The 18,379-nt window shown below is 51.5% G+C and overlaps 1 protein-coding gene across 1 annotated transcript in view; it reads left to right on the plus strand.

Moving 5' to 3' along the window:
* The first annotated feature begins 107 nt into the window (after window positions 1-107).
* NPHP4 (nephrocystin 4) overlaps window positions 108-18,379 on the plus strand; it is a 31,559-nt gene continuing 13,287 nt past the window's right edge. Inside the window, exons 1-13 of the mRNA XM_032201694.1 lie at window positions 108-129; window positions 1,436-1,626; window positions 2,107-2,127; window positions 2,685-2,801; window positions 4,567-4,739; window positions 5,044-5,108; window positions 6,454-6,609; window positions 8,326-8,462; window positions 9,089-9,246; window positions 9,331-9,451; window positions 12,917-13,093; window positions 13,956-14,085; window positions 17,310-17,356. Of these exons, the coding sequence (XP_032057585.1) occupies window positions 1,456-1,626; window positions 2,107-2,127; window positions 2,685-2,801; window positions 4,567-4,739; window positions 5,044-5,108; window positions 6,454-6,609; window positions 8,326-8,462; window positions 9,089-9,246; window positions 9,331-9,451; window positions 12,917-13,093; window positions 13,956-14,085; window positions 17,310-17,356 (1,473 nt within the window). The 5' untranslated portion in view covers window positions 108-129; window positions 1,436-1,455. The remainder of the gene's footprint in view (window positions 130-1,435; window positions 1,627-2,106; window positions 2,128-2,684; window positions 2,802-4,566; window positions 4,740-5,043; window positions 5,109-6,453; window positions 6,610-8,325; window positions 8,463-9,088; window positions 9,247-9,330; window positions 9,452-12,916; window positions 13,094-13,955; window positions 14,086-17,309; window positions 17,357-18,379) is intronic.

The following is an 18,379-nucleotide window of genomic DNA, read 5'->3' on the forward strand; positions in this document are numbered from 1 at the left end:
TTGGGATCGCGGCCTCTGCCCGGTACCGGGGGGTCGGGGGGCTCCGGGTTGTGGTGGGGAGGAGGGAGGGGGGCGGCGGCACCCCCCGGCCCCGCGGTGGTGGCGCCCGGGAAGATGGCGGCGGGGCCGGTGGGTGCCCGGGGGGTGCTCGGGGGGTGCCCGGTGGGGCCCTGGGGTGGCGGGGGGAGGGCACGGGCAGAGACCGGCACCGGGAGGGGCTGCGGGGGGCGTGCGGGGTGCAGGGCGTGGGTGTGAGTGTGTGTATAGGGGTGTAAGGACACGGGGTGTGTGTAAGTACATAGTATGGGGGTGTGGGGTGCACGGGGTGGGTGTAAATACGTGGTGTAGGGGTGTAAGTGCACGGCACAGGGGTGTAAGTATGTGGTGTAGGGGTGTAAGTATGTGGTATGGGGGTGTGGGGTGCACGGGGTGGGTGTAAGTATGTGGTATAGGGGTGTAGGTATGTGGTATAGGGGTGTGAGTACACGACACGGGTGTAAGTACACCAGGTGTGTGTAAATACATGGTATGGGGGTGTAAGTACATGGTATAGGGGTGTGGGGTACACAGGGTGTGTGTAGGTATGTGGTATAGGGGTGTAAGGACACAGCATGGGGGTGTTTGGGGCACAGGGGTGCGTGTAAGTGCACGGCACAGGTGTGTGTAAGTACACGGTGTATGTGTGGGGTACACAGGTGTGTAAGTGCACAGCGTGGTGTGTAATTACATGGCACAGGTCTGTGTGTAAGGACACGGTGTGGTGCCTGCGATAGATGGCACAGGCGTGTAAGTGCACAGCATCGTGCGTGTGGTACAAGGCACAGTGTGTGGTAGGTGGCCTAGGTGTGTGTGATGCACGGTGTGGGGTTTAAGGACATGGCGTTGTGGCAGTGATACACGCGTGGTAAGTACACGGCGTGGTGTGTAAGTACCTGGCACGTGTGTGTATTTGCACACTGAGCTCTATGGTCCCACCTCTGCACTTCCAGTGCCGTGCATGCATGTGCTACGTGTGCTCTGTGTGCTGGGGCATCCAGCCCTGGTGTTTTCCCCTGCTCCTGCTCTTCTCCAACCTCTCTTTGCCATCCCCTGCCGTGGGGCAGAGGCCCCGGGCTGGGTGCGTGGCAGCGTGGGGCAGGGGGAGCCCTGTGGGGCTGCAGGGCCGCCAGGAGCAGCTCCCCGTACCCTTGGGTGACCTTCGGTGGCTCCTCACAGCCGTGCTTGTGGCTCTGCAGGACTCCTGCTTGTCTCTCCAAAGGGAAGGCCACCGTGTCCGCCATCTGAGGGTGGCGGAGAGCCCAGGAATTTTATAAAACACGCAGGATTGGGAGCGTACATCTGTGCTGCTCTGCCACTTAAAGTGTTTTTCCGTATGCCAGCTTTCGTGTGCCATCTTCTGCGCGTGCGCTCCCCTGAACCAGGCTTTCTTTTCCAGATGAACGTTCTCTGTAGCAGATGCCTAGAGGAAGAGGTGACCTTCTGAGCATCAAGATGAGCGAGTGGGAAAGGATTTTTCTGCAAAACCTCGCTGTTCCTCCCCACTCCCAGCGGAGGCGGAATATCCCGAAGGAGTCAACGGCTTTTCAGTGCGTCCTGAAGTACATCGAGGGGACTGTTGTTACGCAGGTAAAGGAGTGCTCTGCTGGTGGCCTTGGGCTGGCTGAAAAAAACAAAAGAGCACACACACCCCAAAGCCTTTGCAGAAAAATGCCACGTTGGTTCAAAATCCTCCTGCGTACCCATTAGAAAAATGGGGCGCTGCTGCAAACTTGCGAGGGTGGAAATTCTCCAGATGAGATTCGCAGTAGTGGGGCTTGGGCAGGAGTTGCTGCTGTGCCCCTGGATAGGCAGAGGCAGCCTGGTCTTGCCTGGTTTGTTCTTGATTGCCCGATCCTGTGCTTGCTGAAGAGACAAGGCCATGCACAAATTCATGTTCCAAGGTTGTTTTTTTTTTTATAAAGATTTTAAAGGTAGGAACCGAGCTCAGAACTGAAAAACATTCTCATTTTCAGTACCGCTGCTCACAATATTGAGAATCAGAAATGACAAGCACAAAATGTGTCACTCCAACTTGGCCACGAAAGTCACTTAGTGCTTTACCGTCAGCGTTTGCCTGCTGAGCCTTTGGTTTCTGCTCATCGTGGTGCCAACAGGAGGATTGCACTTGCTGTGTTTTCAGGCCACAGCTCAGAGAGATTGAGATTACAACAAAATTACTGTTTTTGGCAGGGGAGCTAACTGTAAATCTCCCAGTAATGTGAACTGGGGCCGTATCTAAATTCCATGTGTTTTTATGAGTGTTACAATTTTACATGTAGGTTTTTAATGCAGGTAAACATTTTTACATTAAAATCTCTGGGTCACATTTTAGAAATACTTTATCACTTTGAGATGTTTAATACCGTGTCCAGCTTTTGCTTGGCCTTTTTTAATATCTTGCTTTAAAAAAGATGGCCCAGCTGGCTCTAGAACAGCAGTTTCTGCATGCAGGCAGAACGATGGCAGTTTGTGAAGGCACACTTTGGCCCCACACGTGCTTCTTCAGCATCGTTTAGGAAGCAGGAGCTAACTGTGCTTTTGTGCAGGGTGTTTTGCCTGTGTCTGGGGACAGGGAGGACACTGCTCCTGTTCTTCTCCGTGTGTTGCAGCAAGCGGCAGGCAGCTCAGTGGCCGTGGAGTTCCAGCTGCGCCTGTCCCTGTTCGATGTCACCTATCACCACTTCTTCGGCCGGACCTGGCGGAGCAGTGCCAGGACCCCACGCAGTGCCCCTCAGCAGCGCCCCAGGGTGGTGTTCAACGAGGTAGGGGGCGAGCACCCGTTCCTGGGCAGGCTGGGCTGCAGGAGAGGTGTTCAGCAGGGATTTAACCTGAGCCGTTTGTCTTTGCACCAGGGTGGAGCAGGAGAGCGTGCTGTTTTAAAATAGCATGAGCATTTTAAAATAGCATCTCCCAAGTGTTCACGGGCTCTGGTTCATTGTCTGTCTTATGCCGTGCTTATTTTCCCTGCTGAGCTTTTTCTGCAGCAGTTTATTTTACCACTGTTCTCTACATATGCATTTACTATCGGAAACAGCAACAACAACCCCTTTTCCTTCTGGTGCTTCGTAATCTTTTGGCTAGGTACATCTCAGATGCTGTCCATTAAGGCGCAGTTATTAATCTTTTATGAACAATTTATTATTTTGGGAAGGTTCTGGCCTCCTGTGAGCTCAGGCTGGGCAGTGCCGTGGTAGCAGCCGGTGGCTCGTGCTGCTGCCTGCTGTGCCACTGTGCCAGCAGCAGAGTGCAGTGTTTGTTCAGACATGGGAAGGGATTGAGCAGCAGCACCAGCAGCAGCTCTTTTTTCATTACCTGGTATTAAACCTGCACAAAGCCATGCTTTTATCTGTCAGGATTATCAGCAAAACACAGCGTCTCCTGTCCTGCCTGCTACCCTGAGACAAAACCTTGCACAGGCCCTCGGGTGTGCAGCTGGCAGCACTGCTCCTGTTGCTGCTCTGCACAGCCAGGGGGGAGGCTGCAGATCCCAGCAGCACGGACATCGATTGCAGCTGAGATTTCATCTCCTTGGTCAGGACACTGTCTAATTATAACCTTTATTTCCACTTCAATCAATGCATTGCGCCGAGGATGAAGTTTAGCATAGATTAGAGCCGTGCTCCTTGATTTATTTAAATCGGGGATGGCATCTGAGGGACACTGGCATATGCATTTCTTCCTGGGGTGTTTGAATCATCACTCGACCCGTGCTTTTTGAATAGAGATGGAGGAAGCTGTGACACGGGGTGCTGCAAGGAGAGAGAACCAGTGCACTGTTCCACGTGCTGCACAGCCCGTGCTTTGAGCACCATCCCCGTGACCGCAGCGTCACCAGGGGAGTGAGCTCAGCAGCAGGTCTCTGGGCAGGGCAAGTGTGTCCCCACCAGGGTGGCAAACACGAGGTTACCTCTGCTGGGAGGAGGATTTGTGCTGCCTTGGTGTAGGGCTCAGCAGAGAAGGAAGCGTTACTGAGCCTGTTAGCTTTTAAGGAGACAACTGTAAACTTATTTTAACAGTGGATTCACTTGAACGGCTTTTTTTCGTTGCGAGTCATGGCATCAGTCTCCTGCAGCCTGGCCACTTGTCAGCTGCTGGTGGTCATCGTTTCAGCATTTTGCAATAAAAGATAATAGAATAACGATTTATTTCTCGGGGATGATGTGATAATGTCTCTCTCTGTTATCCCTACCTGACAGTCTGTGATTACAGCAAATGTTTTCTCTGGGACACTGCGATAATGAGTTTTTAATAGAAAGATTAACCCCGCTGTAAATCCTGTCCCTGGGAGGTGACCTGTGTCCTGTCCCCTTCACCCCTGCCCTGTGCTGTGCTACTGGGGCTCGGGGGCTCCTGCAGCCCATGGCACACCCAGCCTGATGCTTTAACTGGACCTGGCACCATGCACATCCTGCAAAACAGGCATCGTCGTCTCCTCCTCCCTGTTCTCTCTGCAGTGCTCGCTGTGTGACATGTCCTTGCCAGCAGCTCTGAGATGCCTTCTCTCCTTCCTCCCTGTCTCTCCTCCAGGCCGTTTACTTCCACACCTCGCTGAACCACCCCAGCATCACGGCTGTGGTGGAGGTGGTGGCGACAGCCCAGACACCGGAGGGGCTCTCCCAGGATCTGTCGTGTGGCTTTGGGCTCATCCCCCTGTTCGACAGCAGGTGGGATCCCACGGACCTGGCCGCCAAGGACAGAGTGTAGGTACTGCCAGCCCCAGGGCGTGCCTGCACAGTGGGGCACAATTGCTTCTGGGGGGGAGAAAAGGTGGTCCTGGGGCTGCAGAGACTAACCTAGCTTTTAGAAAACAGTGTTTTGTTATTAGAAAATCAATGGTGGGGTTATTAAGTGATGCATATCTTTCTTGTACTGTTTTTATCATGTTAGAGAGTAGGAACTTCGGCTTCTTTTTTTTTTTTTTTTTGAGCAGAAGAGTTGCAGGAAATGTGCTTCAGGATGAGTTTATGGAATGCTTCACGTTTGGTTCATGCTCTTTGGTTTCAGACTCAAGCTGTACCACGGGACACCGCGTGCCTTACTGCACCCACTTTTCCAGGACCCTGTAGAAAGTAAGCAGCAGCGAGATACTAGCATCACTCCTTTCGTTGCAGTTTTTGTTATCCAAATAGGTATCATGTTTGTTTGCTGGATGCCAAAGGTGCACGGTCTGTGTCCTCGCAGTGCTAAGCAGAAGCGTGCCTTCTCCTTTCAAGCACTGGAGTTGCACGGTGGGTTTCAGTACCACGGTAAAAAAAAAAAAAAAATTAAGAACATGAGTCAGATCTGATGAAAAATAACTTTGTTTGAATATATGGTTATTACTTGGGCTCACTTTGAGAAGTGATCCCTATTGCGCAGTGAAAGCAAAGGAAATTTTGTACTGTTTGGGCACGCTTCAGGGGAAATGGGTATAGAGGGGAAATGCTTTTCTAAGCAATGCAGTAGAAAGAAAATGTAAGGCTTGTGGGTTTCTGTTCCAAAAAGACGTGTTGGATTTGGAAGCTGAGAGCTGCATTGTCCCAGGTGAGGCTCCCCAATGAAAGTCACCTTGTGCGAGATGCCTCTGTGTCTAGCAAAGTGGGGAGGTGTCCTTGTGCTGGAAATACACACGTGCCTGCTGGTGCTGAGGCTGAGGTGCACTGACGAGTGACGGGGACAAATTCTGTGCTTACCCTGTACTGATGGTTATTAAAGATGTTTGAAAAATGGTGAATGCTACGCCCACCCCTGACAGCCCATCGGAAAGCTTTCTGCTGTCGATACATTGCTTTTTGCCTGGAGAAGGCATCTTGGGTCTGGTGCTGTTGGAGAGGAATAATCTGCCTCTGAGTGATGTTCCTTCCCAAGCACTCAGGGTGTCAGCACAGTTGCTAGAAATAGTGTGTGTTCCTTCTAGCCAGAAAGGAAGAGCACCTCTGTTTTTTCCATTTGATGTGAAAATGGTTTAACTTCTGAAATCTGAGAAAATATTCATGTTTCTTAGCTGGAAAGCCGAGAAGTGTCTTAAGACTCTTCCGAAAACCCTGGGGCTGTGCCATGTTGATGTGCAGTGCTGGTGGGCAACATGTGCTTCCCAGCAACTCGGGAGTGAGTGGGTTGTGGCCAGAGGATGTGCTGTGCTGCCTGGGAACATGCACTGCCCATCAGAGCTCATGTTGGTTTGGTTTTCCCCATCTTTTACTCTTGCTGCCACAGACTGCCGTAAATTCCCTGGCACAGGGTCATTTAGGGGAACAGGGAGTCCGTGTTCAGGAATGTGGTGTATTGTCAGCAGGAAAAACATTGACTTGTCAAATTCAGGTTTTGCTTTGTTCATGAAACGTGCCTTTATTGATAATTTTTTCAACTGACAGCAGCACTGTAAAGCTCTCTTCCCGTTGCTTTTGTCATTTCATAATGTTTTCTCCTATTTAGAGAACAAGTACATGACGATAATGGAGAACAGCCACCTGCAGTACACCCTGAAGCCCCACCCGCCCCTGGAGACGATATTTCACCTCCTGCCTGAAAACCTTCTGGTGTCTGGGCTGCAGAAAATCCCTGGCTTGCTCCCTGCACACGGAGACACGAGTAAGGGCCCCTTGAGTCCCTCTGCTGCGGGTATCAAACTGCAGCGTGACACAGCGCTGCTCGGGGCTGCTCCTGCAGTCCTGCTCGTGCACCTCTGCCTCCCCGGCTGTGAAATTGGGCCCTTGTGAGTGGCTCCAGTGTGTGCCTGTCGGAGCCAGGCTCCTGCTCCCTGCTGGCCTTCTCCTCTCACCCTGCTCTACTTGCAGGCAGCATTGATTCATTTTAATTGTACAAACCAAACCTGCTGGCAGCCGGAGCAGGCAGGCATCCGTACCTCGCTGCTGCAGCATCCTGAGTCGTGCAGCAGTGATGTGCAAAAGTTATCGGTGGGGAAAGAAGAAAGGTTTGCAGTGAGCTTGGTTTGTGACTTATCTGATTTTAAAGCCACACTGGATATCTTCTGCTTGAGCCCCAGTGGTGCCTGCTGATGTCCCTTCAGCGTGGTGCTGTGCATGTGCTGGCAGTGCTGGCTGCCTGCTGTGGGTGCCCAGCCCGGGGCTGGTTGTGTTCTGAGTCCCCAGGGTCACCAACCAAGCCGGGTAGGTTGCAGGTGCCTATGGGAGGCTTTCCCCCTGCTGCAGGCTCAGTTTGTGTACTGGTGAAGGATCCACAGGTCCTACTGCTCTTCTTTGGCTTTACGATCTCTCTTCTGTGCTCAGGGTGTTAAAAACAGCCCCCAGAACACCAACATGACCTGTGGGGCTCATTCTCTCTGCTTTCTACGTGGACAGAAATGTCACGGACTTCTCTGGAACTCCCCTGTGGTGGAGAAGCAATCGTGGCATTTGTATCCAGTCCTGAAATATGTCTGCGTGGCTTCATTCTGCTCTCTTCTCTGTTAATTGCTTTGCTCCTGGGAAAATGCAAGGGATAAATAATGGTTGGTTTAATTAGAGTCATTCAGAAGGAGTCTTAGGAGAAGCCCGTGCAGCTTGTTTAAGATTGTCCTTGTTCGTGGTGGTGCTCTGGGTAGTTAGAGAGCTGGCAGGTCCAGAGGGATGAGCTTCTCCCACACGCAGCCCTCATAAATCTTGCCTTATGGATGCCAGCCTTGCAGTTCGGGTTGATCTGACTGAAATGACGTGATCTGGAAACTCAAAGAACAGAAAGACAGTACCATCAGTTTGACAGAGGAATTATTCTCCAATTTACTGCATGGAAAACCCTGCTGTTAACCAGTTCTTGGGTTGCTTCAATTAAGGTTAAAGCCGTGCATAGTACAGCGAGGTCTCCGAAGCAGGTGGGTCCCTGGTGCTGCTGAGGGCCCTGCACGAGGCTGAACCTGGGGATGGCTGGAGGAGCCCTTGACCTCAGACTGGCAGCAGGATGAAACCCAGCAGCTCTGACACTTGTTACACATCCCTGTGTCCCGTGGCAGGGGTCTGTGTGCACGGAGCCGTGTGTAGGTGCAGAGCAGCAGTCCCACCTCGTGGCTGGCAGAAGAAAACCTCTGGCACTGAAATCCCACCCAGCTCTCCTGGCTTGTGCTTGCCCATCAAAATGGGGCTTCACTGGCTGGGGACGCTACCCATTCTCTTCATTTTTTTTTGTTGAAAAGCCAGGGCTGTGCGGGCTCCTGCTGTGGGGTGCTGGGGGCACACTGCTGTCCTGCGCCTGTCCTGGTGCTGTTTGCTGCTCAGGTTTGGTCTGAGGCCTCCGAGCCAGCACTGCCCCCGGCTCTGCAGCGTTACCCACAGCCAGCCTCTTGTCTTGCAGGTGACTGCTTTCTGAAACCACGGCTCATGAAGTCGGTCACCTGCTACCTGGACAAGCTCTCCATCAGGCTGTACCCTTCTCTGGAGAAATTCGAGGAGGAGCTGCTGGAGTTACTGAACAGTGACCGCTTGCTTAAGGTAGTGCCAGTATAATTACCCTGGGAGAAAGTACAGCAAATGAGCAATATGCCACTGCTGTGTTTTCAGCTGGAGAGGAAGCATTCGGATAAATTGCACTGGAGTGTTTGTTTTGCTTAGAATGTCCATTTTTTTCTGCTGTGAAAGCCTTTTTCTTGCTTTATCTTGTAGATTCTTTTGGATTAGTAGTACAAAGGTGCTTTGTGTAGGTTTTATGTTGAATATCCAGACACTAATCAGCAGAATTTAGCTCAGCTCTGCTACGAAGAAGGCAAAGAAAAGATTTGATGCTCATTCTCGTGAGCTTCCTTCTGCATCGCAGTGCTGTGAGCAGGGAGGCCTCCTGCCAAGGCCTGCTTATTTGTCAGGCCTGCGCTGGCTGCTGTAAAGATGGAACACGTTAATACCTAGAACTCACTGTGGGGCAGGTGCATTTCAGTCTGACCATACATTTTGTGCAGTTTTGGGTGCTGAGTGCCCCTGTGGCATCATGTACCAGGCCGTGCAGAGCCCCTCTTGGGGCTGGTTTCCCATGGCGATTCGGGAGGTCTGTTCCTTGGGACCCGCTGTGGGCGCAGGGCCGCTGTCGGTCTGTCCCTGACCCCCTTGTCCCCCTGGTGCTGTAGGTGAGCACCCGGCCTGCTGGCAGCATGCTGTGGGTGCAGGAGCGGCGGCTGCGTGTCGGCGTCCACAACGGCCTGCGCTTCGTCCAGGCACCGCAGGTGGCCGTGCTGCTGCCAACAGCAGATGTGGCCCGTGGTCGGCCCGACGGCCCCACAGCCAGGTAAGGGTTGCCCGTTTTCCCCTCCCTGTGCTGCCCGTGGGGCTGCAGCCGAGCCTTCCTCCTCCTCCTCCTCTCTCTCTGCAGTGCCACGGGCCAGGCCTTGCTCCTGAGGAGCCGCCTGCAGCTGAGCGAGATGGTTCCACACCCAGCCTTCGGGGTCTGCTTCCAGCTGGAGTATGTTGTCTGCGCTGGGGCCAGCAGCAAGGTAGGGCAGGGGGGAGGACGGCTGTGCTGTGGTGTCCCTGTTATGAACACAAAGTCTGCCCCTGCTGATCCTCAGGTGCCATGGGGGCTGTGGCGGGGCCCCATGGGGTCGGTGCAGGCACCGGGGGGCTCCTCCAGCACGCGGCCCCATCCTGCCAGCTGGGATGTGGGGTGGTGGAAAGGGAGCCTCCGGGCAGCCTGAGCACGGGGCTCAGGAATGATCCTGAGCAACACATCCAGTAAGGGCTTGGGGAGGACAGGAAGGGTGATGGAGGTCCCACCATTGGGTAGAGAATGGTTCAGATAAACTGTATGCTGTAGCATCTCTGATAGAGTTTTTTTTGAATTTTATAAAGAGACACTCTTATAAATGGCATGAGCAATGTGATTTAGGTTGGGAAACAGATTTTTCTGATAGTATTAGAAAATTTTGCTGTCTTTAAAAGTGGTAGTTATGTTATTTTTCACTGCTTTCATCCTGTTGTAGCAATGTTATTCCTTATCTTTTAAAAAGAAAGCACAGTGTTTTCCACAGAAATGGTTAACGCTGCAGAACAGCATTATGTTGTGCCCTTGGGACTTGATTGACCTCAAAAATCAGAGAACCAAGGCTCAAAACACTTGTTATTTCTGTGAGCTATCTCTGGGACATGGGTTGTAGAGTTGCAGGATTTTCTGATTCAGAACTCCTGTTTCTGCAGGGTTTCAGGATTTTGTGCATTTTCCTTCCTTATTGTAACACACTGCTGCCCTGTGATTATTTCTGAAAAATGAAGTGCTTTCTGTGAACCAGAACCATCGCAGGATCTTAGTGCTGGGTGAATTGCTTCTTCGCTTCCCCTTGCTTTTCTCCACCGTCCCTCTTTGCTGTGGCCTGCTCTGCTCACCCATTAAATGCTCTTGGGGGAAACCCAGTCATTTGGCTTTTACCAATTCTTGTTGGCTAGTATCACAGATCTGCAGGTGAGGAACATCAGGGAGAAGAGAAAGCACTCCCAGTAAGGAAATATTTCCAACAGCAGATTTATTCATCTTGGTAAAACTGCTGGAAATATGAGTGCTAGCTAGGCACTGCTTTTCTCTGTGTAATTATTCAGTGCATCCTTGGCCTTCTCGGTTGGAAATGTGAGTAGCTGTGTTTTGTTGGTCTCTCAGCATCTTTTAGGATGAGCCCAGCCTTGGCCAGCTGTACTGGGCTTGCTGAAGGACCAGGGCTCTGCCTTGGTGCAGCTCCTCCTGGCACCGAAATGCCTCCAGGCAGCCCTTCTGCTGCACCCCTGCAGGCCAGCAGCGTTGGAGCCTCATCAGGCTTTCTTACAAGTGTGCCTCTTTCCATTAGTTCTAACGACTGCTGGGGATCTCTGCTGCCATCAAACTTAAATATCCACTTCTGCGTTTGAACAGTGGAAAACTTTGAGGTAGGGGGGGAAAATTGTTCCTGGTGGCACAGTGTCTTCCAGGATCAAACAATAGCTCCTTTTGTTGCTCGTGAAGGGTATCGAAAGAACTGCCTCGCTCTGTGGGAAGAGAGGCAAATATCTCCCATCAAAATGTCAGAGTGCTTTCTGCAGCACTGTGTGTAATGTGTTGCAAATGGGCTTATTAAATCATTTTAATTATATGTTGTTAAATTTTTCCACTGTGTATATGTATATGGAGAAATTTAGCCTGCAGCAGTCCTGGAGTGTTCTGGCAAACCAATTTGGAAAATTTCAGCTTTTTTAATTTAAAAAGAGACTTTTCTTTAGAATTTAGCATTTATGCTGAAAAGAGATTAACCCCTCATGCTCTTTTTCCTCTCAAGTGCTGAGTTTTTTTTTCTGGGAGCTGAAATCTGATGTTTTCAGGATCTTAAAATGATGATAAATCTCTGTACTAACTGCGCTTGCCGAGATCATGCCCGCTAGTGTGAATTTACTGATGATTTGTAGGTTTTTTAGCTATATCATTCAGTGGAGGTGCTGACAGCCAGGCTGTGCCACGCGACTCCACGCAGATGGATGCTGCCCTTCGGTGGCTTAGTGAGCAGCAGCTCAGATGGGACGGGGATGGTCTGGCTGCGGGGACAGGAGGTCGCTGGGCCAGCAGGGAGCTCCTGGTGAGGCATGTCCCTGTCCCTTGGTGAGCAGGGCTGCGGGTGCACCTCCCCAGCGCTCCTCCAGAGCGCTCTCGCAGCCACGTGGCTGAATCGATAGCAATTGATTCGTTATGAGTCCCTAATTGTCCTGCTAAGATGGCAGGGAGAGGGTCGTTGGTAATGCAGTAAATGTCTTGTCTCGTTAGGGCTGTCCAGAACAAAACTGGGGAAAATGGATATTTCGAAAAGTGGCACGTGTGTGTGCCAGGCCAAAGGGATTTGTATTGACTGGGGGAGGAGAAGCAGAGAGGAGCTGTGCCATCGGGAATCAGGTGTTGAATTCACCTCGCTTAAAAAGCTGGAACCTGAGGACCTGCAGAGACAAGGATCCAGGTGCTTGGCTGTGCCGTGGGCCCGTGGTGCTCACAGCCATGGGGCTGCTGGCCCTGGGCATGCATCCGCCCCTGCTCCCTCTGCCCTTTCTGTGTGTGCTTAATCCCTGAGCTGATTGCGGTGCCATAATTAGCAACCAGCAGGGAGCTGCGGGAGGGACTTCAGGTGGAGAGCTGCAAGTTCGGTTTGGTGCCTTTCTGTCCATTTCCCTCGGTTTCAGGGGAGGCTGCTGAGGCGTTGGGGTAAGTGGGAGCCTTCGGCCTCTGCCTAGCATGGGTTTCCTGGCTTTGAGGAGCAAATGGTCAAAAATCCATCATTTAGTGCAGCAATTGATGGGAGAGGGCCACAGCATAATGGGTGCCGTGTCCTTGTTGTGGAGACCTGCTTACCTGCTGCACAGGGCCAAGTTCCCATCTCGTGGAGCGTTGTCCGGGTTGTTATGGCAGTGCTGGTGATAAATCCCTAGTCAAGGCTGCTAGCTCTTGTGTTTATCTTGCTGGGCTGAAAATGTTCATCTGGAGGCAGACAGTGGCCAAGGAAAAGACTTGCTGCAGAAAAGGAGGGGTGGCGTTGTCTTTATTTATCCCATCCTACATGGGCTAAATATATACAGAGGACGAAAAAGCTCTAGTATTTTTGAAAAGCATTTTATTGTTTTGCTGATCCGTAATATAGAGGTATAGTCCTTTGTGTAATTTTGTAAAGGGATAAGGTACAATTACCTCGAGTGTGATTGCCTAGCATTCTGCAAGCGTAGCGTGCAGGGAAGGGAATCGTTTCAGTGATATGCTTGTTAAGCTGGGAAAGAGCAGACAAAAACAAAAGGTACTCAAGGAGGAGGAGGAACGGCGCAATAATTACAGCGAGGAAGCAGGATTCAGACCTGCGTGCAGCTCTGGCCACAGTTCTGCTTAACCTTGAAGGGGTGAAGCTGTTTAGAAAGGTCCTGTTCCTGCCTGTTTTTGACCCGTGTCCCCGTGTGTCCTGCAGGCTGAGGCTGGCAGTGCCCTGGGCCCGGCGGCCGACATGCACGCGGTGCGGTGGGCGCTCTGGAGCCCCTTCCTGGGCACCGATTCCTCCCCGGTGGTGCTGCCCCTGCGTGGTGGTGCCCGCCGTAGCCCTGGCCAGGCCTTGGTCTTCAGGGCCCCTGCTGACAGCGAGAGCTCCGAGGAGGTAAGGGATGCTGCTCCGGGGAGGTAAGGGATGCCGCTGCCTCTTCCTCTGCACCCCAAATGCCCTTCAACACCCCAGTGGCTTTCCCAGATGGGCTGTCCATTACTAGAACCTTTCCAAGTGTCTGGGTGATGGGGAAGCTTTTTGCAAGTCTGAGTGAATAGAGTCATGCGAAAAGGAAGATAACAGCCCTCCGCCCCTTGCCCGTGCACATGAATACTTGTATATGCTGCGCTCGGTGTCAAGCATTTTAGAGGCTGTGAGCACGCGGCGGAGCTGGTCAGCACACTTATTTACTGTGACGCTTCTGGGAGGCCTCTGTGACTTGAACTGTTTTATTCTGGGCGATGTACACGCAAATGAAAAGAGAAAGGCCTTGCCCCAATGTGTTTATGGCTTATCAGTAAAAGCGAATTACTGCTCAGGTTGAGACCGTGCAGGGGAGAGTCACACAGGTGCATCCAGAACTCTGTTAGTGTTAAACTGCCCTGATTGCTCTCTGCCACAGACAGATGGGTGCCTACACAGCTTGCTCTGTTGAAGATTGGGTTATTCATGTATGGGGGAAAGGAGCAGCACCTGTGTCTGTGCTGCAGTGTGCTTTTAAGTAGCTGGTGGCTCTGTGTGCATGCTCTTCACTCAGGAATCTGATACCTGGAGTGGCTGCAGACAGTTTGCAGATGTCGGTGTGCTTCTGCAAGGGCATGGGTGTCTGGGGAGCTCACAAACTGCTGGATGTCCCTGCACCTTGCACCGTGGCTTTTCTGGCAGCAGGGGGAGGGGATGGGGTCTGCTTTCAGAGGTAGGAGTGAGTATGTACACAGCATGCCTTCTCTAAAAGTATTTAACTTCAAATTTTCAGGTGAAGCAAGTTGCCTCTGGTACTGTCCAATTCCATGTTTCCACCGATTCAGAAGAAAATCTTGCAACTTCAACAGATACGTCAAGTAAAGCCAGGAAAGAGTCAGAGAAGCCTCCTACACCATCTCTGAGTGAGTGTTTTCCATGTTGGTGACATTTAAAATATAGAGTGTAGCACTGGTATCTGATCAAGAGAAAAAACAAACTTCACGTGACTCCCAGTGAGCTAGTTTATGAATTACTGTAGTGAATGGAGTTTACATTGGTTTGGTTTCAGCTCTCACTTCTCCTTTTTACCTTCTAAAGTTTACCTGTGATGTTGGAACAGGGCCATGTGCAGGAATTGCACTAATTTGCAGCATGCCACCAAACCGCCCCCATTTTTGTTCTCTCTGACAACATTTGGGCTTCGGCGCTGAACCACCAAAAACTCCTGGAAGGGCCTCGCAGCCTCACCAGCAATGCGTTGCTCCCTGCCAACACTGTTACTTATCTCTTTGAAATCATAATCCCTCCAGATGGTTGAGGACAGAAGAGGTGTCAATTATAGGCTGAGTAATAAATAATCTCGTTGAGCTGCAGTTCCTAGAGCGTGACAGCAACACACGTTTAATCAGCACACACCTCTAACGCGAGGGGTTCTGTGCCAGTGTTGAGCTGGGAAAAACCAGGCTCTGTGTGTGTGTGCATATATATAGTACGGGAGTGCCAGATGGTGGGGTTCTCAGCACCGATCTATGTCTCTTGGAGATAGAAAGAAAATTTCCTTTGCTTTGGGAATGGAGTTTGGTCAGTACCCAGTGCTCTTGGAGACCCGCTCCGGTTCACGCTGCTTTGTTTCTCTCAGCTCTCCCCTTTCCTGATCAGTGGGAAGAAACCCATAGGTCTGTTTTAATCTGTGTTTTCCCCCCCACACACACAACGTAGGACTGGGATCAAAGTAGGTCTGTACAAGTTTTCTTATTTGTCCATTCTGGAGCAATTTGATGTTCCCCTGTGCACTCTGCTGAGGAGGATGCTCCTCTTCCACGGAAAGCCTCTCAGCTCCCTTGTTTTTAATCTTTTTCAATTTATCTATGGATGTGCAAACCAGATTGCTCTCAACTTAACTGCCTGTTTAAACATCAATATGTGAGTTTATTACCTTATTAATGGGGTGTTGTTACTGCAGTCTATAGGACCGTTTGTGCTTGAGGGACTGCCAGAAAAGTCATCTGTTAGTAAATGTTGTGCTGTACAGACAAGTGCCAGTTTTAACCGTGTGCTTGCCTGCTCGAGCAGCCAGGCTGTGTCAAATGACTTGGGGGTTCCCTCTGAATATTTCATGAGCTCGCAGGGCTCCTCGGTGAGCCTGGCAAGGCTGCAGCTGCCAGACAGGGTGGAGCACTCTGGCTGCGGGTCAGGGATGCAGTTGGAGTGGGAGCTGCGTGGTCGGTCCCGCACTCGGCTCCGGAGCTGCGTCGCCTCCACGAGATGGCAGTGGCACCATGGGTTTGCCGCGGGAAGTCCCTGACCCACATCCAGCTTCAGGCTTGCTGCCTCTGGGGCTGTCTCTGCTAGTGTAACGGGTTTTAAAGCAGAGATCTTCGAGGGTAAAATTAAGAGGTTTAGCTCCTGGTGTTGGAGTTCGCCGGGATACGCTGGATTAGGCTGCCATCGACATTGCTCTGAGGCTGTTTTTTCCCTGATGTTGCTTGAAAGATCTCTCTTGAATGCATTTCAGCTGGTATCAGTCAATTCAGTGAACCGCAGCGTGGTGAAAAGAGAAGCCTGGCAGAATGTGGTCTGACAGTGACCCTCTGTGTCCATGCATGGGGCTGGAGATGCTGGGCTGCCCGGACACGTGAGAGCAGCATGCTTGGGGCATCCTGAACGCATACCCCCTTCTCTGGGGATGGCCCCAGCTCCCCTCTGGCAGTGGCTGCATTTTCAAGGAACCATTCTTGATCCTGGTTTCCCCACCAAAAGGGAAATGGCTTTGGAGGGTGGTTATGTGGTCAAGGGGCAGAGATGTTGGATGGAAGCTGGTGGCTGTGTGCTCTGACAAGGACCCTGGGCATGCAGCTGGCACGCAGCCCTTTGTCCTGCAGCATGCCCAGAGGTGCATTTGTAAGGTTTGGCGTGGGAGTTGTGACCCCACGGCCACTGCTCCTTTACTCCCCTCTGCTGGTTGCCTCTGCTCTGCAGGTTAATTCGGCAGCAGCACTGTTTAGGTGCTCGGCAGCTCCTGGGATGGGTAGATTGCTGTGATCAGAGCTGGCGCTTGCTTTACCCATTTAGGACACTCACAGCAGTTTTTAAGTTCACAGCTACACTTAAGGAGACCTGTGAGGCCACCTCCTTTCTGTTGACAGCTGCTGGGATGAGTGGTGCTGCCAGCAGCCCCCAGCACTGGTCCTGGAGCCGTGCAGTGAGCCCAGCAGCTCCCCAGGAGGCCAGGACACCCATTTTTGACAGAGCCTGGCAGCTTCTGTGGGTGTTTTTTTTTGCCCTGGGATGGGCTGGAGCAGGAGGTTTGTCCTGTAGCATTTACAGGACAGGGTGCAAGCAGCTTAACAGTGCGTGGGGCTAAGTCTGTGGTCGAACAGATGGGCTGGAAAACCTTCTGCTGTACTGACAGCTCCAGTGCCCCTCGTACTTCTGCGCACAGTTGCTTTAACAACAGCTAAAGTCATTGTAATTGAGGGAAAACATTATTTTTGACAGAAGGGGAACAGGGCAATTTCCGTTGGACAATAGTCAGAATGAAAGAGCTGGAATATATGCGGTCGAGAAAGCAAAATAAAGTCCCAGCATCGCCAGAAAACATCTGTGTTCCTTGTCTGCTGTAAAGGATTTGCTGCTTACTGGAACAGCGAGTTCAGCCGTGCCAGCAAGCGAGCAGACCAGCCAAATATAAACACAGTAAAACTCATACTGTTTCAGGGCATGAATGTACGAACAGATGAAAGTAGTGACAAGAAATAATGGAGGAGCTATGAAAACCTTAAGTATCCTAAAAACTTTCACGTCTCATTAAGCAATCCACTTAGCCAGTGCCACATGGCTTTAAGGGAAACTGCAGCACTGTCTAGAGATGGAGGAGCTGCGTTTTACAGCAGGAAAACTCTCCCTGGCAGATTTAGCCTAATTCCCAGCAAAATAACCGATGAATCTGGAGATGTGCTACATGTTCCCGCCCCAGGTAGCGCTCTCATTGGAAAAATAAGTCAAGCAGGGGGCTGAGAGGCAGCAGGCCACCTTGCTGAGCTGGTTCCATCTCTGAAAAATAGACTGTGGTGAGGGCTGGGCTGGATGCGGGTGCAGCAGACTCAGGCTGGGGGTGATGGCTTCATCTCCTTGTGCCTCTCCGCAGGTTCGCCCTCCCTGCTGCGCCCGGAGACCTCCCCGCGGGGACCAGGGGTAAGTAAGTGCTGCCCTGGGGGCTGTGACCAGAAGGTGGGACACGTTGTGGGGTGGGGAGCCCAGGGGCACAGCCCCCAGGGTGGCTCCTCCGAGCTGTGCAAACCACCTCTGCACAAGGTGCTGGAGCAGGGGAATTTTAAAATATGTACTCCTAGTTTTCTGTTTTTTTAAAATAATTTCTAACTGGTATTGCTAACAAAGCTTGTTACCTTGGCATTTTGTTTTGGGGAGATTTTCTTCCCTTAAAGCCTTGCTGTGTGAGCCCTGCTGGGTGTTGTGCCTTGCCTGTGTGGCTGCGTTGCTGAGCTGTGTGGGCACAGGCAGCAACCAGTGGCACTTCCACATCACGTAATGTGGTCCAATTGCTGAGATCATGCTCGAAGTCCCATTAACTGCTCATTTTCAGGGCTGCCAGGGCCAAGAAGCACCAAAAATGCAGCTAAAATCCACTTTCACAGAGGGAACAAAACAATTTCTGCATATCATTTGCTGGGCAGAATTTTCTGAGCTGTTTTCACTCCCCAGTCACACCCCAAATACCTTTTTAAGGGCTGGTCTGGTTTTTGACAAGCCAGATTTGCTGGGCAGTATTGTCCACGGTACGGTCTGACAATGATTTCTTCATGGAGTGCTATCAGGATTTAAGATGAGCTATAAATACTGAAACCTCTGGTTTTTGTATCTCAATGCAGGCATCAGTGCCCACAAATATTTTTGATGAAATGAAATGCTTCATAGGACCGCATTGAACTCTTTGATCTTTCTACTGCATTTTCTTATTCCTCCCTTTGCGAGAGAAAGCAGAGCACAGCAGCTGAAGCAGAAAGCAGAGGTGTGAACCCACAGGCAGCCAAGCTGTGCCGCTTCTCAGCGGAGCGGAGATGCTGCTGAGCCAAATCTCAAAGCAAACAGCATTTGAACTGCACGGGCTGCTTGAAAATAAGTGCCTTCTGGCCCACCTAGCCCGTGGAGACTTCATGCAGCGTCGTGGTGTGTTTTCCCTGGATGGTGCCAGCGTGT

Source organism: Aythya fuligula, chromosome 21 (genome assembly GCF_009819795.1).
Source record: "Aythya fuligula isolate bAytFul2 chromosome 21, bAytFul2.pri, whole genome shotgun sequence".
NCBI classification, from domain to species: domain Eukaryota; kingdom Metazoa; phylum Chordata; class Aves; order Anseriformes; family Anatidae; genus Aythya; species Aythya fuligula.